Source organism: Fringilla coelebs (genome assembly GCF_963513975.1).
Source record: "Fringilla coelebs genome assembly, chromosome: 1".
Taxonomy (NCBI): domain Eukaryota; kingdom Metazoa; phylum Chordata; class Aves; order Passeriformes; family Fringillidae; genus Fringilla; species Fringilla coelebs.
The window spans coordinates 122,281,261-122,307,215 of record NC_140028.1 but is presented as its reverse complement, the minus strand read 5'-3'; the positions used below and the strand labels follow the sequence as shown (position 1 = coordinate 122,307,215).

Here is a 25,955-nt window from a genome sequence, read left to right as displayed (position 1 = left end):
TTAGTCATCTTCATCTTTTAAAGTTTGCTTACTTCAGTGGCAATGAAGTCTGTTACCCTGTCAGGGCAGTAAAAAGGAGGGGTACACACAGTTCTCTAACTACAAAAAACAACTAAGGCATGAATGGATCTCCAGAGCTATTGGGATGTCCGGAGTACCAGATGTCAGTAAGTCAGTACCGTGCCTCATGCTGTTTCCAAATCCATCTTTATGTGCAACCCCTAAAACATACAGCAACAATTCACCTTGGCATTGGTTAAATTGTTAGTATTTTAGATGTATTGAACAAGAAAAGTATTTTCAGGGCAGGAAACCCTTTGGCAAAAGAAAGAAGAATATTTGCTTCCCACTCAAGATTTTTTGTTTTTACCACCATGCCAAGTTCTAGAAGATTAACTATTTCCACGGGACTATTTGCAGAAGTTCTTTCTGCTGATTAGAGCCCACCCGGATGCTGGATGTTAATCAACTCTCATTTAAAAAAGGTTTTGGTGAAAAGGTTATACAGGCTGGGAGGAGGTGAAAATTCTTCAGCTGGAGTTAGTCTTTCCTACTCATTATCCCACTGAGATAAAACATTTCTGCAGGGTGGCCAAATTCGGAGTTTGTTTCTCTAAGAACACAACCTCAAGTGCAGCAATGTAAGAAGCTGAGGATGAATATTTTTCACCACTGTTAGTGTGGAGGGTCTCAGAGGTTGGCTCCTGTTAGAATCAAGCCTCTCTTGCCTACTGCTGGACACTGAACTGCCAACTTGTCCTACTCTCACTGTGGTCACAATTTTCTCTGCTTTGGGCAGAGTGTGAAGTCCCAGATACATTTCATTAAACTATCATGTCCCACTCTCTAGACTACATTAATACCTCTTGAAGGTCCAAATGCTGTCAGGTGTGAGGAATCTCTAGGAATGGCTACAGAATTTCGTGCATAATGCCCACACCTGTCATTGCACATGGTTTCATTTCCCAGCCAAACCTTTGGCCTTGATTACAGCAATTTGAAGTTGTAATTTAAGCAATAAATTAAAAATCTAATTACATATATTTGGGGGGTTTCTGGGGTTTTCTTAGGCAACTGGAAGTCGACTTGCACTGATGACAATGACTGTCTTTACCCTTGTGACTGCCATCATTATTGCATTTGTATATGGCTGGCAGCTAACTCTACTTATCCTGGCCTGCATTCCTTTTATTGTTGGTGCAAATGCTGTGAATACCAGCTCCATGTCTGGTCATGCTGCAGAAGATCAAAAAGCTTTGGAAGAGGCTGGAAGAGTAAGTTGTTCAGTTTTAACTACAGAGTTCTGTGTGAGATCACTTTTAAGGACAATATTATAGTTCTATTATAGCTGACTCAATTGTCCAAGATAAACAAAGGGCGTTGAGAGGAATATTTATATATCTTCAAGAAAAGAAAAACACTGATAACACAAACCACCTGCAGATTAGAATATAAAAATGCATTTGAAAGCCTCCATAGTGGATTTCTGGGCGGTGGCAGCTGCAGCAGAAGCAGTCCCAGCCCTGGTGGCTAGGGTGAGCAAGTGGCTCTGCACTGCTCCGCTAAAGTCAGAAGTGTTGCAACATTAATACCTTTCTATTCTGTCATAAAGGCAAGCCATTAATGTGCTCAAGAGTTTCAGGGCACTGCCTTCACTCACCTGAAAGTGCTCTTCCAGGAGACAGAAGTAGTCCATGAAAAAGAGCAAGATGTGTCCAGATTACTAGTGCTTGTCCCCATTTTATTAAATTGGGTTTAATTCATGAAGGCCAAAACCCATGGGTTAGGAAAGACACTGCTGATGAACAATTTCATTGCTTAGGACTTTTCTTCACCTTCACCTTCATCCCTACTCTTAAACAAGCACGTTCTGATCTGAAATAATAAATGCTAGAGAAGAAATCAAGTGTTCAGAAGATATCTTGCAGATTGCAGTTATAAGAGATTACCTCTTATTTGTTTAATCTCTTTGTTTAGATTTCAACAGAATCCATTGAAAACATAAGAACTGTAGCTTCACTGACCAAGGAAGAAGCATTTTATGAAAGATATGTTGCTTGTTTGAATCATACATATAGGTGGGGTTTTTTTCTTTACAGTCTATTTTAATCTTTCAGATTTACTCTAAATACCTTTTTTGAAACCTAGCCAATACCCAAAAGACTGGGAAAAATATCAGTAGCTGTTCATATAGCTTTGGAATTTATATAGTTTCTGTATTTTAATATACATTATTTAAGTGTAGAGCGAAAAACACATTTTTAGGATTTGTCTTTTATTATGCAAACACTTTAGAAACTGCATTCTCTGCATATGTGTTGCAGAATATTATGTTTGCCTACAATATAGGATATATGTTCACTCCATGTCAGAGTATTGCACTGATGCTACTTAACTTAGGAACTGACAGTTCCACCACACCCTTTATAACATAAACAAGTTTTATTCCCCTCATATGACTTTGAAACCTTGAAAAGAACTTCATACATTTCCCTTGTTTGATCCACTACATCCCACTGACTTTTCTCTGCTGAAATGCATTTGAATCACTATGGTTGCCAGGTGTTTCTAGCTCCATTTTATTTAAATAAAATAGCCCAAAATCTAAATTGCTTCTAATATAAAAGAAGGAATTGAAAATAATGTATTGTACAATCTGTCCTCAGCCAAAATAGTGTTAAAATTTAATGTCTGGTGACATGCTAAGAGCCAGATTTGGGCAGGATGCTTGCTTGGACTGTCACAGGTCTGATTTACAGCTCAAACTAGAAAGGAGATTTCCTCTTTCCCTGAGAGCATCCTAAACAATGAGGACAGAGGGTTCACCAGATTCTTATTTGGTGTGTGTTCAATTAGCTACACAAAATGAAACCCTTCCAGAGGGACAGATTGAGAAATAGTGGCATAGTCTGAATTCTAGTGGGGATACCCAGAAATGTGTCCATGCTCTGCTCAGACAGGTTGAGCTGGTGGAAGCCCGCAGGCAGCTCTCAGGCCAGGCTTGAGCCTGCTTGTTTTCTTAATAAAATGGGTCATATGAGGTAGTTATTAACTTATTTCATTTTAACTAACTGCTCTAGAGACCTGTCCTGCTATAAAAGCAAAGGAAAGGGATTCAATTTACATAACTGAGGATCAAGGTTTTCATTGCTTTCTGCCCTGAGGGTGGTTCTATGTCCTGAAGACAAGGGTTCTCTCAGGGTCTGGAAAGGATTGTTTGTGTGTGTGTTGTGAGCTGATTTGTTGTGGGTCTGGGATGAGCTGGATTGCTTGAAGATTTCATTCCAGAAGTCTGGCTATCCCCCAACCAGTGTCTGTTGCTTCTCTTTTACAAGTCATTTATGGAAAGTCTCTTCTTTTATCAGAAAATCTCTGAGAAAAGCCCCTTTCTATGGATTTACCTATGGAATATCTCAATCTGCAGAGTACTTTATTAATGCAGCAGTCTTCAGATTTGGAGCATGGCTCATTGCTAATTGTCTGACCAACTTTGAAAATGTATTTATGTGAGTATACTTTATAAAACATAAAAAAGATCAAAATTAGTACACAGTGTAGTGATTTCAATGCAGGCAAATTATTTTATCAAATTACAGAGGTAATGGGGCATGGGAATCCAGGAATTCAGTCTGGTTGGAAGTTTTCTTGGGGCATAAGGGCAGTTTTGGGGCATGGTGCTCCTTTGGGCAGTGAAACAGCAAAAATGAGCAGCAAGCTCAGCACATCTACTCTGGAGAAGCCTTTGCCTTTTGACGTCCCTTCCAGGCAGAGGGTGTTAAAAAACAAAGTGATGTGATACTGCTGTCCAGCTATAAAGTAGCTATGGGAGCGAGCTGACCTTCCTAGCACTGGATGTCATCATGGAGTATGAGGAGCTCCAAAATATCATGACCTAAAGATGCTAAAAACTTTGTTCTGAAGGTATGTTTTATGCAGTAGGAAAAAAATGCGTTGTTCTACCTAGAATGAATCATGCTTTGTCCTTTGCTTTTTAGAGTCTTCTCTTCTGTCATATTTGCAGCTATGAATGTTGGGCAGTCTTCTTCCATGGCACCAGACTATGGCAAAGCTCGAATGTCAGTTCAAAGAATCTTTCAGCTTTTGGAGAGAAAACCTGTAATTGACAGTTACAGTGAACAAGGTGAAAAATTGGTAAGGATTGGCATCATTTTGCATGGGAGCTTGGCAGGATATTGGAGATCTGTTTCTTTGGGGTTTTGAGTGTATTTTTTTGGAAGGAGTGTTCTTTTTTCACAGGAAAAAATGTTGTAACAAACTGAATCAGTAATTATTGTCAGCAGTTGTATTCACAGGTGTCTGTTTCTTAGGGTGTCACAAAAGCATGCTGAATTAGGACGACCTAACTGTGACCTGAAGGGAGCCTACAAGAAAGATGGACAGGGACTTGTTACAGAAGCATGTAGTGATGGGACATGGGGGAATGGCTTCAAACTGAAAGAGAGTAGACTCAGATGAGATCCTAGAAAAAAACTCTTTCCTGTGAGGATGGAATGAGCTGCCCAGAGAAGTTATGGATGTCCCATCCCTGGAGGTGTTCAAGGCCAGGTCGGATGGATCTCTGAGCAATCTGGTCCAGGGAAAGGGGTCCTTGCCCATGGCAGAGAGGTTGAAACTAGATGGCCTTTAAGGCCGCATCCAATCCAAACCATTCTATGGTTCTGTCAAAAGACAGATGCTATAAATAGTGGTACTGACTTATTAAGGAACCATATTATTTCTGGGTTTAAGACAAAAGTGTATGGCCTTTAAGATAGTTTTTGTCTAAATGATTTAAAAAAAATACTTTTCATTCTACTGACTCACAGTGTAAATGGCCTCAGGAAAACACTGATAATGTCACTTCCAATAAAAGTTTTGTTGTCTTTGTAAGAGTTTATAGGAGAAATAAAATACTAATGCATTTTTCTAATTATTTTGTAAATACAAGGGATTAGTTCCTTTACAGACAGGCACTTTGCAAAAAGCCATCCTATTCCATCTGTGGAAACTTTTAAAATTAAAAATGTGCTCTTGTGAGGTCAAAGCAAGCTTAATGAATAATTTAGTTTGCTCTAAAGTCAGGGGAGGAAAGACAACAAGCAAAAACCAATAAAAAGTAAAAATCAGAAAACACTCAATTCCCCAATGAGCCTTGTTTCTAAACCAAAATTGTCATTAAGGAGCCTGACCTCAGCACTTGTCAAATTTCTGCATGTAATGCTTTCAATTTACATGTTCTGGAAGGATTACAATGGCACATCCAGGTTCATCTAAATTTAAAATTAACTTCCCATGTATGTCTAGACAGTAGCTCCCATTCAGGAAGCCATAATTCAGTTTTCTATAGCTTCAAGCTTGTATACAGGGTTTTTAGCCTTTAAAGTTCTGAGCATGCTTGCCTATTTTCTTGAACCAGGGTTCTCTGACACAGACATTAGAAGGCGTGGCAAAAGGTCTCCAAAAATAAAACCTAGGTGAAAACATTTTTAGTGTTGACTGGACTTAACTGCCAGCAATGCCTATGACTTAACAAAGCAAATGTTTGAGTTATTACCTGCTGTGAGAGCATCGTATTAGTGGTGCTGCTGGCACACACAGGGGGCTGGCTCATACCCCAAAGAACAGGACAGCCTTGGCACATTCCCCCTTTCTTCCACTTGTGCTTAAATATCAATCTGCCTGGGATGTCTAATTAACTATCACTACTTCTTTAAACACAGCTTGTCCTTTGTGCTTGTGAATAACCTACTGAAGAATTTAGCTCTGCTATCTTAATCTCTGATTTGGACAAAATCTCCTTGTGTTACATTTGTTCAAATTGTGCTACCTGCTGGGTAAGATCAGGAGAGCAAATGGTACAGTTTATATCACAAGTAGAAGTATCTAAATTAAATGTATTAGAAATGAAAAATCTGGATATTTTCTACTTTTTTTTAAGAGGGTTGTTGAGCACTGGAACAGGCTCCCCAGGGAAGTTGTCACAGCACCAAGCCTGACAGAGTTCAAGAACTGTTTGAACAACACTCACAGACACATGGTGTGATTCTTGGGGATGGTGTTGAGCAGGGCTAGGAGCTGGAGTCTGATCCTGCAGAGTCCCTTCCACCTCAGCTTATTCTGTGCTTCTGTGATACTGTTTTCAAAGATTCAGTGAAAAATAGACACAAGAGATACAGAAAACTTCTCCAGAAGGATGTAGTGACTTACAGATCATCCTATAACTAGTGATACTATGCTCAGTCCAATATGTCATTTAAAAGAGTTTCAAAAGCACTTTTGAAAGCACCTTCCCAAACTTTCTTGGATCTCTCATTTTAATAATCAAGTCTTAACAAGTGTTGTTACAGCTAAGGCTAATAAACGTTAATATGAGCTCTCTACTGCTTTTCAGAACCATTTTGAAGGCAACATTGAATTCAGAAATGTCCATTTTGTATATCCAACAAGGCCAGAAGTTCAGGTGTTGCAAGGACTCAGTGTGAAAGTTAAAAAAGGACAGACTCTGGCATTAGTAGGAAGCAGCGGCTGTGGCAAAAGCACATCCATTCAGCTCTTGGAGAGATTTTATGACCCTGTGGAAGGACAAGTGGTAAGAATAGATTTGTGTGGCTATTAATAGTGTCTAGATCTACAGAACTCTTTATCTGCCAAGGTTTCAGAGGCTTTTGACAAGCCTGGCTGTCCCTCTGTTGAGATGCCTTTTTTAAAGGGGTGAGTTACGGAGGCTGTGCCTCCAGTGGATCTGTAGACAACCCCCCAAACCCCTGTCATTGCCTGCCCTGTGCATTTGCCCACATGTACCAGCAGTGGCATCCATGCTGTCAAAGTGTGCATCCTCAGGTCACAGATCTTGCCTGGGAAAGGAATGGCCAGGTCTGACTGCATTTCCTCCCCAAAGCTCAGACAGGGGCATAACACTAATGTATCTTGCTTGTCAGTGTGTAAGTTTTCTTGCTGATGTGAACTAACACCTTAGGGACACAGATACATGCTTCAGATAAGACAACTACAATCTCACATAGATGTTATTGTATCACCATCAGGAGGTCCCAATGGGCTTTTTGATGCAACCCTTGTCAATGGTATAAAAAGTGGAAAGAAACCTCCTTTGGAGGCTGCAAGATGGGAAGGCCTACAGCTGAGGATATTTGTGCTCAGCTTCTTAAGGAGCAGGGGGCTGGCTTTCCCATAAGATTCCTGGTGCTTCTTGTGGTCAGTAGGGCTGGAAGGACCACAAGAACCTGTTACCGGCATGTTGTTTCTGCTTGCTAGCAAATGGAAGCAAAACAACAAAAAATTAAAAATTAATGCAGGAAAATATTTAGTCTATTCTGCTGGTTCTTTTCCATTTAGCATGCAAAAAATTTACTTGATTACATCAGGTAAAATAACACATAATGGGCTTTCTCTTAGAATTCATTTTTTCCTGTTTACAGCAGCTGTGTGTGGGTGAATTCAGTAGCCAGCTTGGCGTCATGTTTCTGTTGCTTTTTCTAGCTAGCAGATGGATTTGATACCAAGTCTCTGCATTTACAATGGCTGAGGTCCAGGCTGGGCCTGGTGTCACAGGAGCCCATTTTGTTTGACTGCAGCATTGCTGAAAATATCCAATATGGAGACAACAGTAGGGTGGTTAGTCAGGAAGAAATTGAAGAAGCAGCCAAAGCAGCAAATATTCATGCCTTCATTGAAAAACTGCCAGAGGTAAGAGACAGTGATGTTCTCTTCACAGTGAGATCATATACTTGGAATGACATGGAGTTATCAAGGTAGTGCTCACTTTTGTTTTCCCTAATATAATAGCCTTTATGTTTTTAAATGTCAGTGTGTTTCAAGGTTAAAGTTCTTCTTAGTTTGTTTAAAAAAAAAAAAAAGCCAATGTTTTCATTATTACAATGATATGCAACCCAGAATATTTGGGGGGTGAGGAAGGGGAAATGAGAGGATGTTCTATGTATAAGTAAGTGCTCATAATAATTTTTTTATATATTTTTCCTTTGATAGCAGAAACTCTTCAAGTTACTCTTGATATTCTATTTTAGATAATTTTATTTTTATTTAAGATATTTTCTTTTTCTAAAAAAGAATTCCTAAAAGAAAGCAGTCTATTTCTAACTGAATGGATATGCACAGGGAGTCTTTCTTAATAAATACAAAGGGGCAGTGAATCAAAACTGAATGGCATGGCATTTGACCTTCATGCCTGACAAGAATTTGGTTCTAACAAGGAAAAATGCTTAGATAGCTTGTTTTCACTGTAGTTCTGGGTACATAAAACGGAGGCAATAATGCTGAAAAATATTTCATTTTCATTACTACTAATAATGTTTGAGATTCTTAATTCACAGGCAATGCAACTTCAAATTCTTTGGGAATATGTCAGTAAGAATTAAATTTTTAGTTAATCTTATGAACATGCCCTCTTTTGATGCCTCACTTCTGGTACCATTCAAGAGCTATTCCAGCCTTTGAGGGAGTAAATTTTCAGACTGGCTATGAGTATGTGTGGCTCTACACGTAACTGCTTGTACTAGAAATGTTTATAAAGCCTTAGCTTTCTTAAAACCACTTGGACTATTCTTTCTTTCAAGATGAAAATGCTTAATTCTTATAGCTGTGAATAAATTTTATTTTTCTAATCTTCCTTCTCAGAGTATTAACTGGTGATCTTTATTTTTTAACATGCAGAAATATAATACACGGGTGGGTGAGAAAGGGACGCAACTTTCTGGAGGTCAAAAACAAAGAATAGCAATTGCCCGTGCTTTGGTTCGTAATCCTGCTGTTCTGCTTCTGGATGAAGCTACTTCTGCTCTTGACACAGAAAGTGAAAAGGTGAGTAATGATTATTATGTGAAATACTTATGCCTATGTACATAGCTAGTTGGTCTCTGTAGAATAAAATTAAAGCAAACATGCTACAAATGCTCAATTGTGAACTAAGTCAGGTGTATCACAGTAGCTTTTCCACCTGAAAGATTTGACTTGAACTATACTAGAAAGATGTTTATATTTACTGAATAAAAAGTAGAAAAAACCTGAAACTTTAAGTATAAAACTCCACATTGATCTGATACATGTCAGATGTCTTCCTATCACATGTATTTGATGGCAAATACTGAAATTATCTTCTGACCCAAGCTGGAAGCCCAAGAACCCACTTCTCCGTGTCTCACATTTGTTTGATCAGACAGCGATCAAACAGACAGCGAGAAATCCTGTTGAGTAAAGATCTCCTGTGTGCACTGACACGTATATCAGTGGGGCATGCATTCAGGTGATAAGAGAGTGAGAAATCAAAGGTAGTTCCTAGGACAAGGGAAGGCTTTTCAGGTGCTAACAGTATTGTCGTGTTCTCTGTGGACAGATTGTCCAGAAAGCTCTGGATAATGCCCGGCAAGGTCGGACCTGCATCGTCATTGCGCATCGCCTGTCCACCGTGCAGACCGCCGACATCATCGTGGTGATCCAGAACGGCAGGGTGGTCGAGCAGGGCACCCACAGCCAGCTGCTGGCCAAGGAAGGACACTACTATGCCCTTGTAAATGCACAAGTCTCTAATTAGTAGTACTTACTGAACTTTTAGGTTTTTTTGGTTTGATTTTTTTAATGGGAAGATATTAAAATCTCTACAGAGGATTAGGGTGGCTGTGTTTGCGCTGACCGAGCAGGAGCTGTGCTGCAGCCTGGTTGCTGTATCCAGTGTAGCCCTTGGCCCACACATCCATGGGGATGAGCAGTGCATGCCCAGTGCTGGGTCATAGAAGGAGCACAGAGGAGTCCTAGGTACTGAATGTGTTGAGCAGTTTGATGTGTCATGTGCTCTGGAGAGTGTCAGACCTGGTGTAGTCTCACCCACAGCTCAGGTGGGTACCCTGCTCTCCCTGTCCCCACAAACCCTGACCCACAGCAGCTGCCATAGACCAAGGGGATAACAAAGTATAACAGCAGTTAAGCATCATGGATAAACAAAAAGCTGGTGCTTGTGATTGTTCTTTGGGTTTCTTCGCCAGCCAGATGAAGTCATAAAGTCTTCTTTAACTAAAGATGATTACCAATTCTCACTGAAAATTGAGATTCCACAAAAATTATAATAAAGAGAAAGATGTTGATGCATGGGTTTGGGTTTTTTCCATACTTTATGCCACATTTCTCATATTACTGTGCTTCACACATTTCTTGGATACTCAGTACTCTAATTCAGACAATAATTATAATAGTTACAACGTTTCCATCTCAGAATAAACTGTATAAAAGATACCATTGTTTTGTTTAGTATTTTTCAAATGCTGACCTAATAGAATTTAGTCATTCTTTGTATCCATCAAGATAATTTCAAAAGTTTTGTGGGGAGCTAGGATGGCGTCTATTAGAGTGGATTCCTGTCAGCCATGTAAACAGCTTTTCTTTAAAATGAAGAAAAAAGGAAAAGTTGCTTTCAATATAAGTTCCTTTCTTTTTAATAGGCATAGTAGTTAGGGTGACGGTTTAGTAGTGGACCTGATAGTGTTAGGTTAACATTTGGACTTGATAATTTAAAGAGTCTTTGCCATTCTAAATGAGTTTATTATTCTATGAATAATTTCAAAGATTTTTTAAAGTGTTGGCAAAGCTTGTTCATACATGTGCTTTAATCATTTTTTATTCCTCTGATATATTCCTCAGGGTACTGCAATACATCCTTTAACTGTTGAAGAATATGTACTGTGTAGTCAGAGTGACTCAGCAGCTGGGGTTTTTTGGCTGGTTAAACCCAACTGCAGCATTTCCATTTTCCAAGGCTCTGCACGTGGCTTTGGGTTAGGATTTATAGCCTGGAGCAACCTGCAGTACTTTATAACTTCCAGATTGTAGCAGACAAACTTACAGTAATTACCATCTCCTTTGCTCATTTCAATTATTTTCCAGTATCAGGATCTGCAAGAGGAATAAAACACACACAAAAAAAATCTGACCTCAGATTTGCCAAAATAAATACAGTTGCTCTCCCTCACAGTTTCTCTCAGAGACTGTTTCAAGAGGAATTTTTACTCATTCAGGCATCCCTCTTGTGTGATCTGTTAATTTTCTTGTGATAGGCACATGCTATGGAACTGTGACCCTTATTACATTTCCAATTATCTAATGCGGGGTCCAATTAATTCCCTTTTCCCTGTTTTGTTTCTCCACTACAGTTAAAATTACAAGCAGTAGATTTTGATTCTCAGTTTTGAAAATAAAAAAGGGAAGTAACCACTACTTTTCTTAGCAGTGGGTAATTTTTGCCCTATTCCCTCTCCCATTACCAGTCTCAATTTTTTTGGAGCTTTCCAGTAGTGGAGGTTGGAAACGGCTCTCCCCACTCAGGATCTTACCAGACCTCAACCTCTGTGACAGCCAGCCTGATCCTCAGGGATCTGAGGATGCTGCATTGATGGCCAAGGGGCTGAGGAGGTGTAAACTGCTTTGATAATTCTTTTGCTCTGCCTCGGGGCCACCATGAGCAGACAACACCCTTGGTGCCGTGAAAGGAGCCCTCTCCCTGGTGCAGGTTCAGTGCAGACACCCGGGCCCTCGACAATGCTGTGCCTGCCCACTAGCACACTGATTGATCTGGGGGACTTCACTGACTCCATGAGATATAAAGAGATAAATATGTTCAGCCTGTAGGCACTAATAGTAAATTCTATGTTCTGATAGTTGATTTCAGACCATCCAAGTCACCTTCCTGGCTGGGTACGCCCGTAGAGCTTGTAAACTGGCTATGCTCTGATTAAAAGTAGACCTAAATTAAGAGAGAAATGTATGTCAAAAGCACCTACTTCAGCACCAAGCCCTGTATATGATACAGAGATCAAAAGACTCTACCTTAACAGAGGATTTGTTGGCTCCACTAAGTAAACACTCAATTTTTCCTTCAAAAAGCCCTCTGAATGCTTTCTCTGAAGTCTCTTTACTGGGAAGTCATATCTTAATAATTCCATAGAAGACTTAGATCAGTGCTGGCATTAAGCAAGTTTCTGAGCTAAGTGCTTCTCTTCTAGTCATGAATGAGGCCTTTGGTGTTCCTTGACAAGCACAGGCCAATACATCCCCTTCACCCCTATCCTTGTGGCAGTCATTTTAGGGGTGAAGTCCCCAGTGACACCAGCAGTGACTCCCCATGTTATGGGCACGTTTGGAGAACACCAACACTTGTGCAAGGTTAGGGGAGACTTTTAATTCTGACACCTGCAATATAAAGCAGCACAGAGCAAACATTTAAGAAAAAAAAAATGTCATTATGAACATGTCCTGGTTCTGGCCAGGATAAGGTTAGTTTTTGCAGTAGCAAGGAGGGACCCAAAGGCTATTCTATACCACCTCATCATCATTGCCACATGTGGGGCAAACAGAGTTTCTTCTGGGAAGAAGGGGTTCTTTCCGGTTGAGTAAGTGTGGTTTTGTTATAGCACTGCTCCAGCTTAGCCTCCATTTAGGGCTCATCTTCTACCTGCAACCATAGGCACTCTGCCCAGGGAGAAGAAACAGCTTACCTAAGGGAGACCAACAAGAAAGCTGGAGAGGGACTTCTTACAAGGACGTGCAGTGGTAGGCCAAGGCTTTAAAGTGAGAAAGCAGACTAAGAGCAGATATTGGGAAGAAATTCTTTACTATGGGAGTGGTAAAGCACTGACATGGGCTGCCCAGAGAAGAGTGGATGCTCCACCCCTGGAAGTGTTCAAAGCCAAGTTGGCTGGGGCTGTGAACAAAGTGGTCGCTGGAAGGGGTTCCTGCCCATGGTGGGGAGGCTGGGACTGGATGATCTTCCATGTCCCTTCCAACCCAAACCAACCTGTGATTCCATGGAGAGCAGAAAAATTAGCACAGTTTATCTGGAGATGTGGTTGTGTCTTGCTGAAGCAGGAAATACAATGGCAGCTTTTTCAAGGTATTCCCAAACTCTTCTGTTTCTTAACGGATTTGGATATTAGAGGAATGTGGTCTGGCAATCACTAGAACTGTATAAAAACTGTGAATAAACTGGACAAAACAATGGATAAAAGCCTGTGCTTTAGCTCTTTCTTTGTGTCCCTGCTGCTGCATGTAAACAAACCAGACTTCTATAAAACACATCTTCTCCATGTCTGAGACATTAACGTGTTTCTAAGATCATCAACAGAGTAAAGAAGAAAAACAGCTGGGCAACAAGGTCCCAAACAGCATCTGTCTAGTTTCTTCTTACAAAAAGCACTTGAAGGGCTTATTTTGTTTAGTCCCGACCCTTAGGTACTTGTAAATGACTGGCAGTTTTAGATGCAAAGGTAGAAGAATCCAGTTGCCTTGTTATCATTTATCACCTTCCAGCTGCCCTATGTATAAGCTTCACTGCCCATTGTCCTGACATTTTCCAGGTTATGACTCTCCCTGACTGTGTTCTTCCAGTTGCCTGGACTGCTTTTCCTCCTCAAGCACCTTGCCTAGCACTCATAACAGATGCTGCACCATGTGAACTGGTACAAAACACAGACAGAGGTGAGAGGGGAAGTGACTAAAACAATAGCAAAGCTAAAGGATTACTTTCTAAAATCAACAAAAATTTCTCAGCAGAAAACTAGTCACTGCATTCAGCAAATTAATCACTTACACTGGATTGCTTTCATCTGCCTCTGTACTGTGCTTTGTTAGATGGGAGTGCAGGCAGCTCCCGTCTACCTGAAACCCTAGAAATTAGCTCATTTTAGCATTTTACTGCCTACCTGGTTCATCAGCAGTTAAGTTCAGAAATTATTTTCTGAAGTGAATATTTCCATTTGGAAATAATATTTTTTTTGTCCTTAGGGAAGCTCACACATCCGTTGGAGTTATCCCCAGCCTGCTCAGTGACATCAGTATCACAAGCTCCAAAGCAAACTTGCTGAGCCTTCCTGTATTTCTCCTGAAGATGCCAGTCTTTACTGAATAGTTTCACAGAAAGATGTTTTAAAGTCATGTTTGCTCAACAAATAGATTTTGTGGACTTGTTTAAATTGACCAATATATTTTTCATTGCACTGTTCTTTCCATAGGAGTAACATTCTCATTTCTTTTTAATCCTTATGAACAGAATGTGTTTTTACTGCCCTGTCTCTCCCATGTTATCCAAAGCAAAATCACCTTGCAGTCCATCACCACTGGAATAGTCTCTCTTGTTATGGTCCTTGATATCTGAAAGAATGACTATATGAATATGGCTATTTTTTTGGAAATAATTGTTCAAGTTCGCCCCAAGGAGAAAAGGATATCCTCAGTATTTGATCCACTGTGAGCAGCATCTGTGGAGAATGCACATGTTATTCTACCAAGAGGGTAGCAAGGGGGAAGAGACATGGCTGTGGGTCACTTGCCACTTAACTGCAGACATTTGGGTCTGAAGGAATCAATCAGATTGCCTTTAAAGTCCTCTAGAAAAGAAACTCTTCTGTTTCCAAATGTCTGCCTGAACAGCCAGTGAACTACATCAGGGAAGTGCCTATTTCTTACCATAAATTGAAGAGTATCAGTTTTCAGTCAGAGTATGCATTTACATTTCCATCAGGTAAAGGGAGTTCAACTCCAAATGCCTTATCTTTCCTAAAGAGATGGCTAGGTTAGCTTATCACTCCTGCAAATAATTCTTGGAGATCCTTACCTGGGATCTCCAGGCCTCTTCAGATAGGCACTAGGGAGCCCAGTCTTGCAGACAAGTGCTTTGAGGAAGAGGAAGGGTCTATGCAGTACACAAGGCCACATTTTCTTCATCTAGATCTTAGCTGCACAAGAAGCTTTGAAGCAAAGGAAGAACATTCAGGAACCAAGAAATATTTATCCAGAATATGCAAAAATGGAAAGGAAACATACAGGTTGCTGAAGAACCCGAAACAGCTTTTAACCATGACTGAATTAGGAGAATCTGCATTTTTTTCCTTCTTGGATGGCATGTGGAAAATTTTAAAGCAGGAGTTAACATTTTCAGGAATCAAAATATCTCTGACATCTACATAGAATGCCTTTTGTGAAATCACACTAAAAATTATAAGTAGAGTTCTCATTTTCACATCTGTCACTCATATGAACACATCCCTGACAATGCAGCATGTGTGTTTCTTCAAACTCAACAAAAAATCACTTTATACAGCATTAATAGGTTTGGTTATAAACCCACTATATGTGTTTACTACAAATGAAGTGTATATCAGCAACACTGAATATGGAAGCAAAATTATTATGGGTGACTTTTATTATTCTAGAGCAATATGAAGAGATATCTGTAATTTGGTTTACTTTTCAGTATTCAATAATGTAGTTTTAGTTGGAATAAATAGGATTCTCAATACAAACTTACACTATTTTCTTCAATTTCCTATATCACACATATCACACATATCACACATGCTTTGAGACCTGGGACAACTTTTTCCATGAATTGATGCCAATTTTTTTGGGAATCTTCCAGTGTCATGTTTTAATGCTTTGCTTCTTTTTCTATTTTTTTTCTCTCTCCATCTACCTTTCTTTCTTTTTTTTTAATTTCTTTAGGGTATATGTTTGGGCCTCATTACAATTATTTACACTCATAAATTTAGATGCACACAGTGATAATATATTTTGATTTTGATAAATTTGTCTGCATCCACCACCATCATTCATAATTGTTTTGAACAAATGAACACAGTTACGAATATGTTTTTCTAATAGGAAAATGTCTAATCTGCCCCATTTATAGAAAAGAGGAAAGCTGAAATTTTTCAAATATATGCAAGAGCATACTTAAATGGTTATATAGTTGTATATATATATAAAACATATATTACTGTATACTTATATATATTGTAGATTGCTTTATGATAAGAAGTTTGAAAATTATCCAGGAAAAAATTCAAATTAATCATGGGAAAATTCCATTTGCTGTCAGCATTTTAGTTCAATTTTGCAGAGTCAAAACTATCTTTTTCTCCAGCAAATCTCTCTCATCAAGCTTTGGTGACGCAATTTCTCTTTTCAGCTCAATCAGACTCTTATGTTCTCCCTTGACTCACATACTGCACTTGCCCGCATGATGCCAGTGACTCACACGTATTTATTCAATTTTTCAGTAGATGAACCATTGTTAGTTTTATGTCTAGGCCTTTTAGCTGTGCCTCCTGAGAAAGCAATTAAACTCCTTGCACTTGAAAAGCCCAGACAGCTCAGACTATGCAAGCAGCACAGGGTCTGTCCAGCTGCCCCCGGCTTTCATGAGAGACGATATTATGAAAAAACTACACGACTCAAAACAACTTATCTAAAATATTTACAGCAAAATTAAACCTTTCCTCATCTCTCTGCCTTGCCAGAGGCTTCCTTTCTTCCAGTTTTCCTGTGAAGGCTTCATATTTCATTCTTCCCTATCCATCCTACAGTTGCACATCGTTCTTGAACCACTGGGGAACAGAAATGCCCTGCTGCTGCTCAGGACCTGCTCAGCATTTTCAATGTTAGAAAATGCTCAGCACAGAAAGAGCCTTGAAGTGCCACCCACCATGGCCACACCCTCACACTGAGTGTCCTTAAAAACTGTGTCAAGCCAATGGCAGCACAGCTTATCCCACCCTGGTCATCATCACACAGTGCTGCCAAGCACCAGTGAAGAAATGTGTTGTGATATTTAAAATGCATTTCATTAAAGTTCAGCTTTTGCTGTGACTTCTTTTTGCTTGTTTTCATCTTGAGGTGGAGCATAGTTCACATAAAACTGCATTTTATCCTCTTTCATGTTAAGAACATTCAAACATAATGCTACTAGGAGTAGCATATTTGCATAAACATCCACAGTTTATAATAGTCTTGTGCTAACATTAGTCATATTTTGTCTGAATCTCAGATTTTTAATGAAAAACCACAAAAGTACAAGAACAAACTTTGAGTTTTTAAATGCTGCATATAAAACGTTGTGTTCTTTGCTTACAAGTGATTTGTAAATAGCAGAACATTGCTAAAAACTACCTATTGCATTACATACATAGGCATTTGGAGGGTTTTAATACCAGTAGCATATTTGTTTTCCCAAAAATCTGATGGAATTTCCTTCTTCTCCACTATTTATTCTCAGATTGCCCCAGGTTTTAGTCAATGCTTCAGTGGCAAAAGCTGCCACACAGAAAGAAACTAAGGTATCCTAGTAGCTCCATCCTTCACTAAGACTATCGTGTCCCCATTTAGTGAGACATTATTTGAAATAATGTTTCTCTGGAAACAGAGGCACAGAAAAAGTGACTTGCTGTGTTTTATCTACTGTGCAGGGAGATAAAGATGTCCTGATCAACTGTTAGCAGTGGAAATGTCTGGAAACTTCCAGTACTAGATGCAGTTACTGTATGTAAACCTAGTCTGATGGCAAGTCAGAGTCAGATGGGACTTTGCTATAATTGTTACCATATTTATTATTTGAACAATTGCCTCTAAAATGTACCAGCCTTGTTCTGATGAGGCAAGGAAAATCCTGTCCCAAATGAGATCAATCTAACAAAAAATAAAACAGGAAAAACCCCCAAACCTTAAATACTTGAAGTACATGGATAGGTAAATACACACAAACAGAAGTGTCTTCAAATCTTTCTCAGGACTCTGCACTATTTTAACCTTTCAAAAAACTTGGTAACCATTCAAGGTTGAATTGAATGCTAGTCAGATGTGGGTGTTTTCTGGAAATATTTCATAAGGCTTGAGGCATAAATTATGTTCTACAAGGACATTAGCCATCCATCTTTCCCGTGGCCTTCCTTCTTTCAGCTCATTATATCCTCTTGTCCTATCTTGCTTCAGAATAAATGGCAAGCATGTCAAGAGAGGGGGAGGAATTTCCCCAGGTTGTTTGTGGAATGACTGGCACCATCCAGCTTCAGTCCTGTCAGCATACTTTCAAGCACAGGAAACACAATAATCACCCTCTGTGTGCCTGTCCCAGTGCTCACCACACAAAAACTGGTTTTGTCATGATGAGGGTCTCTGTGCCCCTCTGAACCTGCCCAGCACAGCCACCACCTGCACTGTCCTGGGGAACCCTTGCAGGGCTTCTCCTTCCCCACCCTTCTCCCATGGCAGACTGCTGGGGTCCAGGGCTGCTGGCAGCGCCTGCATGGACCTTCTGAGCCCCCTGGGTCTGGAGGGGAAAAGGTGTCATCTATGTTTTCATCCTGATTTCATTTGATTTTCTGATTTTAATAATTTTACTGTTAAAAAACCCACACCCAATTTCCTCTTATTGACGAAGTGACACCTTTCCTCCTTCCTTAACACATGTCCAAGAACTCTCAGGGGTTTTTAATGCTTCAGCAGATAGTCAAATATTTTTAATTTGCAATAAATCAATGGTTTTAGCCAAAACTTGAGCTACATTTTCATGAGAAATTCTCTGGATCCTCAATGCAGGATATATCTGAGATTCCTGAAGAAGAGCAGCATTAACAGAGCAAGGGGATGGTAATCACTCTGCATTTCCAGCTTTTGTTATTGGGATGAGAAAGGTTTCAAGGCAGCTTAAGTTTAAGGAATTCTGGCTTCTGACGTAAGTTTAGTAGCTCACATGCTCCAAGAGTTAAATTCCAATAATTTACCAGAAAGGTTTTTTTTTTTTTAATTTGGACAGAGAAAAGGATAATTGGATATAATAGCCCTGACTTAAATTCTCTTCTGTTTTTTTCTTTTTTTATCTTTAAGTATATATCTTGTGAGTTGCATGACGTACAATATAACTGGGGGAGGAAAGAAAAGGAAAACAGACAAAAAATTCAGGAGAACAAAACCTCTCACCCATTGGGCATTTTTGTGTAATTTACAAGGCAACTTCCTCAGGTCAGAGTCTCATCTTTGGGGATTTTCAACTTCCCCACTCTGGAGGAGAGCAGAAGCTTTTGCACATGAGCACACACTGACCCCCCACAGAGAAGTGAGCTGTCAGATAAGAGATTGCTTTCCGTTCCCTCCAAGCTCCCAGGAAGGTATGCAGTGCACAGAGCAGTGTTTGTATTACTGCTGAAGGGAAGGATTGCAGCCAAAAGAAATTGCCAGCCCTAGCTTTTTAATGAACCATGTGCTGACAGGCCTGGTTGTGAACTGTTACAGATGTGCACTGGACAGTCTAATGAGATGCAAGAAATTCAGGAGACCAAAAGGTCTCTGAATTTTCTGCTGGGCTGGTCATATCAAAACTGCGTGTGTTCTACCTGGCATTGCCAAGAAAGGGCTATGCCAGCTCTCCTTAGTCAAAACATTTCCATCTGGGGTAAAGGCACTGATGTGTGTTGATTGCCATAAGGGGGAATAAAAGAAGGGCTGAGTCACTAGTCAAGAATGAGAGCACAGGCAGGACAGGCTCCTGCAGTGTCACATTAATTATAGTAACAATTTCTGTGATTCCCCTGCTACGTAACCACGGGTGCAGGAGCATGAGTGGGGGCTGCAGTGGAAAAGGAATTGGGCAGGATGAATGATGTGGCAAGTAAAGGAAAACAAACCCCTGGTGAGAGAACAAAAAACCCCTGAAAAATTCTCCTTCCTGCATAGTGAAGTCTCCCACTGATGTGTCCAGTGTGGAAGAGGCACCTTTTCCCAGTGCTTTAGCAGAGGAGTGCTCTGGTATTTCTCTTAGAGCATGACTCAGACTCAGGGGTTGCCAAAAATACATGCCAAGTCCTGCTCTCAGTTACGTGTGCCCACAACAACTCAGCACATGAGCAGCACTGACTGAGCCATCAGAGCAGCTGTGGGCCGCTCTGTGCAGCTCTGCAGCTCCTCCATTTCACCTCTGTTCTCTCTCTGAAGTCTGATTTGCAATAGGATTGCAGATGGTATTGCTAATTGTCTGGCCTGCAAATTTAATCAGATCAATGAAAGAAGTCTGCTTTTACTGTTATTTGACAGATAAAAGTTATTTATAACTGTCTAACTGATGAAGAACTAGCCAGCAGATGCCCCAGTTTACTCGCTCTTTGTCATATGGACAGGCTTAGATGCAAAAAATAGCACAGGCAAGAGCCCATGAAACAAAACAGGACACATAGGCAGATCTTTCCCAGCAGAGCTAGCATTTGCCAAAACTGTAGCAACATAAGATATGTAACACTGACATCTGTTGGCAAACAAACTGTGTACTGATCTCTGCTTGTTTATTCGGTGGCAATATTTTTAGCTGCATTAGCAGTGCCATGAGTGCACGGCCCCACACTGTTGCAGTAGCACGCTGCCACTCCAGGGCACAGCCCCACAAACTGGCAGAGCTGCCCTGTAAACAACCTCTGGGATAACTTGCCAGTAGGACAATGAAAAATTCGGCCTAGGCTGTGAATGGCCTATTCCCTTTCCACAATATGAACTGCAGAGTCCATGTTTCTGCAATCCCCACTCACAGTAGGCCCCCTCTTTTTAGCTTTTTTTTTTAAAGATATTTCTGCTTGTGTAAACATTCATTTGTAGCAATAGCATTGTCTTGTAACATGCTGTATTCTGGGGAATTCTGGGGAATGCTGCATTCTGGGGAAAGACTTCACTTCAAGAATCTCTTCTCTCTTGGAAACCCAGTGCTTTTCCAAGGGCCAGGAAGTTAGAAATGAGGCTGCTAGTAAAACTATTCCCTCTAGATGTGAAATCTTTGAGGTTGCATGTAAGCCCAGCAACAGGGTACTGCAATGTTTTTCAACCTTCTGATTTCTCACCCCAAGAGGTAATTATTAGCTTGTGAATTTTGAAAGTCCTGGGTTGGGATTTTTAGATCACTTGACTTGCCATGCCCATATGTTCAAAAAACAAAATTTGCACCGCAGTATTAACTTTCCTGAGGAAGAGTCCCGGGGAATTTTGCAGTCAGATCCTGTGCTACATGTGTCTGTCAATAAGCCTGTTCACTGAGAGGACAAGTGAGATTTAGTCAAGGCAATAGTTGGCACATGGGCATTGGAGACTTTATCTGCTGCTCCTTGCTCCTTGCTACTCCTGGCAGTGCACAATAAGCAGGGGGTTTTATTTCTTGCTTATCATTGTAGTCTCAACTTTTCTCATTTAGGGTGGCATGCTTTGCATGTTTAGAGGTTTGCTTCTAACTGAAGCTGCCTGCTTCCTGAGATGCCAAAATAATGGTTTTAGCTGAGTATGTGGTTTAATAGATGTTAACTCCTGGTTATCTCCTCCTTTTTTGCCATAATTATATCTTCACTGTGTAGTTCAATGCGAGAAGATAAACTGAGTTCCTGAAATAAAGTATGCTTTAGTATTGTAGGAGTATTGAGTCAGTGTAAATCTCCTATTCTGCTAGGTTTTTAGGTTTTTTTGAGACTTCTTTCAGTGGCATTATTTTCTGATTATCTCGTTTGCAAGGAATTTACCTTCTACCATGTGGGTCTGAAGATATGTTGGGAAAACCTAAAGGATGATATATTTTAATCAAGAAACATTGGTTTGCTTTCCTTGTGTCAGCAGAGAAACCTGGGAAAAAAAGAGAAGAGATCCTATAAAACTTATTTTCTATTTTATGTATTTCTGGTAATAAAGTGTTGTCAAGTTTTATTGTATGAATGTGTTTTAGGTTTCTCACCTCCAAGCCAGCTGTCTGTAAAGAAACCTAAGCTGAGTAAGACTGCACATCATGAACCTCATGAAATCTTCTGTATCAAAAGCAGAGAAGTCAAGCACAGTGAGGAGACTGGATTTCCATTGCTGTTTTCTCAGGCGAAGCAATAACTGATGCATTTACTGCTAATGACTAATAAAATGGAGCACAAGCAGAGACAAATACGGCCATTAGAAGAAGAGAGTAGCTTTCCTTTATAGCAATGCAAAAAACTCTGATGTCAGTGGCATCAGAGCTGTCCTGAGTGAAAGTTTTATGCATGCAGGACATGATAATACCCCCTGGGTGACAAGTTTTTCCCTCTTTCCATGACTGATCATCCTGCTAGGTGTCAACTCACTAAGGAGTCCCTGGGGCCAGAGCCAAAGAAAGGCAAGAGAGAACAAATTCAGTTCTTCACAAAGCTTCATTACTTTTTCTTTTTCTTATTAAATTTAAAATATTGCCTTTATCTGAGTGTTTTCTACAGATCTCATAACTGGTTATATTTGTGAATTCAGACATATGGCTCCTGATCCTGGCTGTAAACTGAGTCACTGTTTTAGGAGCTACAATGGCACACACAGATTAGATGGTCCACCATTACAAAGCAAAGGGAAGAAGCCAGAGTCAGCAAGGTATTTTGTTAATAACCTATATTTCTTTATTAAAAAGTTCATTAAATTGCAATACTTTCTTCATCAATTATGCAGATAAGCTTGGCTTTTAAAAGTCTCTGCAGCAAAACCAGCAAAATCTGCCAGCAAAGACAGTTTGCTGGAGTTCAGAAAAACCCCTCTTATTTCCTCCTTGGCTTCTTTCTTACACACATCCTTCCTTGATAAAGCTTTCCAGCACAGCATTGCCTGGGGAGCCATCAAGCAAAGCACTCCATCAGCCACATGAGCATTAGGGGGACCAGCCAGTGAAATGAATATTAAAGAAATATTAACATGGAGACAAGTGTGAGGAGAAAAAAACACACAGAATTAAAGGGTAGTCCAACAACTTCTCTCCTTTTCTCCAAATTTAACTTGGTGGCTCTTCCTGGGGTATCAAAACTACTATTCACAGAATCACAGAATTTTCTGAGTTGGAAGGGACCCACAAGGCTCATTGAGTTTTAAGTGAATGGCTCATACAGGATCAAACCCATGACCTCACCATTACTAGTCAGAGCCTGGGCATGGAAAGAAGTCCTAATCTTTAGTTTTGTCCCTAAAATGAAATCCTGACAGGTATTGATGTGTGTGATGAATTTGGAGAGCTGGAATGGACTCTGGGGGCTTGAAGGACCTTATTGCAAGGAGAGATGGACATGCAACTTTTTGTATTTTTTCATTCCTTTGTTTTTTCCAATATGTTCTGCAAAGAATGTTGTTTTATAGGGTTGAAACACAGGGTCCCTCTCTAGCCATGCTTACCCATGTGTCTTGCTGAGATGAAAAAAATTGTAGGAGAAATGTCCTAAATAACATATCTTCTGTAAAATGTATCACATCTATCCTTTATCCAAGTACAGCAACTTTCCCAATTCTGGGAAAAAAGGGCTTGTCATTTAAAAATAATTGTATTGTTTCAGAAAACATCTTCCTGCTCCAGGCTCCAAGCTGTCTTCAGGCGTGTTCCTTCCATCGTTTCAAATTAAATATATTAAAATATGAAGCTTATTTTTATGCTGCATGGTTATGAACTTTTTATTCACTTTTGTCAGCATGGGAATGTTTACTTCCATCAGAATTTTCTTGTAAATTCACTAACCCAGAAAAAAAAAAAGGAAAAAAAAGGGGGAAAATAGAGAAAAAAAAAGAAAAACAAATAAAATTTAAAAAAAAAAAAGAAAAAAGTTTTAATCCAAAAAAGTTTCTGTATAAAATTGAGAAGATATCCCACTGAACTTATGTTTTAGCCAACTATTGATTATATGCTCAGGTTCAAATTCCTCACCAAGAAACACAGATAAGATACTAAAAAGAAAACCCTTTCAATACATCAATTGTAGTGTTGGCAGAATTGCTCTAGGAGTCAAGAGTATTCATCTTGGGGAAGGGACAGGAAAGGTCTGTGTGGAATCTGTTCAGAAAATAAATACAATTTACTGCTGTTTCAGAGGAAAAGTGCCAGAAGACAGCAATGCTCATTAGTCAAAAGCAAGCCTTTAAGCACAACATGAAAAAATAGATCACAGCTCTTATTTCAAGTTATACTCTAAAATTAAGGATTTAATTAATTTGTGAAGAAAATACCATATACTGACCCAAATCTCTGTACTCTTCCTGGAGAAACAAATGCATATATATCTTCAGACAGAAGAAAATATTAATTTTATAGCACATACATGGTGTATAAATATATACCATATGTAATGATGCATTTAGTTCATTTAATATATTACATGTCATATAATATTTATGATATGTGGTGGTATTTATTTAATTGCAAATACATTAAAGTGTGTAAGTAGGTTCATCATTTCAAATACAAAATAAATAAAGTAATTTACAGAATTTTCCAAGAATCGTGGAATCATTAAGGTTGGAAAAGACTTTAAAGATCATCAGGTCCAACTGTCAATCTCGTGCCACTGCCATGTTCACCATTAAACTATGTCCTCAAGTGCCATATCCATACATTTTTTGAACACCTCAGGATGGTGACTCCACCACTTCATATAGAAACATTTTTCAGAAAAGTGTCTTTATAACCATAGCTCTTTGTAAATCAGGTTGTGCTCTCTACACCCCATGTAAATGGCATCATTTATATATGTGTATTTATGAATTAGCAGTCCTAGAGGTGCTCCAATACCAGATAAAGGCACACTGAAATAATAATTTCTGGCCTGAGCATCTGTTTTATATCCAAGAGTAGTGGTATGAATCACTAGCCTTAAATAGGAATTTCATATGCTATAATATGCTTTGTGAATTTAAAGGAGTTACTGATTTCATTTTGTTGTGTCTTATGAATGCTGGTGGTAGTAGCCAGTCTTTATTCTACACCATTATAAAGGGGTTTTTTTCTGGATTTGCAGGTCATACTCATCATTGGCCTAACACAGAAAATTTGTACCAAAAATCCTTCTACATATTGGAAGGTTCTCTTTATTTAATCTGGTGGTTTACAATTCAATTTTTCCTGATGTGGGAAGAGTCCAATAAATTAAATTACTGGTCATCAATTGGAATACAAATTGCACTTTCCCTTGATTTGTCTTACACATCCTATTTATCCAGTAAAATCAATTTAGGATTGCCTAAACTATTCACATAAGCTTAAAATACGACTCAGTCATTTTTAATCCGTTTCTTCACATCCAAAAAAGTTGTGATGTCTGCTTTCTGCCAAGTAAAGCATACCATGTACCTCTGATGTACCCAGAGTGTCCCAAACTGGCTGCCTCTGGGCAGAATCGCAGATGTCATTTCCTTTCCGGAACAGAGATTATCCAAGCTGAGCCCACAAGCTCCCTGACCATGGTCATTTCCATTTCCATGCTGTTTGACCCCTTTGTGATTCTGCCTTTCCCACAAACATGACATCATCAGCTTCCTGGGAAGCTGAGACAAGGTAATAACTTTGTAGTTACCTAATGCCTACATTATGCAGTCATGGTGGAGGCAATTATTCACATTGGCATCGCTCCTTCTTTCATTTTCTCTCTCTGTGTCTTGAGAACTACTTGATATTTGATTTAATTATTTGCAGCACCCCCTTCTGCTTGATTTGACATTATTCTAGCTTCATTTTTATGATCCTGACATCCAAAATACACCTACATTTGGTGATAAATATATTTTTCCCTTTCCCCAGGTTCTTTGTTCACTTGTAGTCTTTTTTTGAGATGAGTATTTGGCCTAAGGCAGTTTAACTCTTGCTAGTTTTTGCTTCTTCTGATTAGAACAACCTTTCAAATTCAGTCTCTGAGCTCTATAGCCCAATTGACTTCACTGAATATTCAATCCACCTGAATACAAATTCATAATAAACTTTTTCAGTTAGCATATTTATGATCCTGATAATGGGTGAACTAAATGAAGGTATGGTATAGGATGGTTGGAAAATTAATCCGTCTTTCAGTTTTAAAAACATATCCCATCTATTGCTAACTGTGTGCTGCCAATCATCCTAAAATTAATTCAAGAAATCTTTTCCAAGACTACAGTCTTTTCTGTCTTGGTATGGATCTGCAGTACTTCAGTGGTGAAATTCATGGATTAGGTATCGTCATATATTTTAAAAGTATCTTCAACCACATTTTATCCTCTGTCTTGGAGATTCCATCCCATGCTCATTTCCCTGCAGTAGAATTGAAAGTAAGAATTGAAATCAGTTTTTCTTGCTCTGCAGTGCTTGTCATTTTTTATACTGACACTCCAGTTCTTCACCCTTACAC

At 39.4% G+C, this 25,955-nt stretch overlaps 1 protein-coding gene across 5 annotated transcripts in view; it reads left to right on the top strand.

The window, feature by feature from the left end:
• The window catches only part of ABCB5 (ATP binding cassette subfamily B member 5), a 34,924-nt gene extending 24,272 nt beyond the window's left edge, over positions 1–10,652 (top strand). For 3 of the 5 annotated variants that reach the window (XM_084215730.1, XM_084215729.1, XM_084215731.1), the window contains 8 exons: positions 1,071–1,274; positions 1,978–2,078; positions 3,366–3,506; positions 3,996–4,152; positions 6,392–6,589; positions 7,498–7,704; positions 8,689–8,835; positions 9,368–10,641. In XM_084215730.1, the coding sequence (XP_084071856.1) occupies positions 1,071–1,274; positions 1,978–2,078; positions 3,366–3,506; positions 3,996–4,152; positions 6,392–6,589; positions 7,498–7,704; positions 8,689–8,835; positions 9,368–9,565 (1,353 nt within the window). In that variant the 3' untranslated portion in view covers positions 9,566–10,641. Of the gene's footprint in view, positions 1–1,070; positions 1,275–1,977; positions 2,079–3,365; positions 3,507–3,995; positions 4,153–6,391; positions 6,590–7,497; positions 7,705–8,688; positions 8,836–9,367 lie in introns of all 5 variants that reach the window. The other 2 variants (XM_084215733.1, XM_084215732.1) reach the window with 2 other exon arrangements.
• Positions 10,653–25,955: the final 15,303 nt, after the last annotated feature.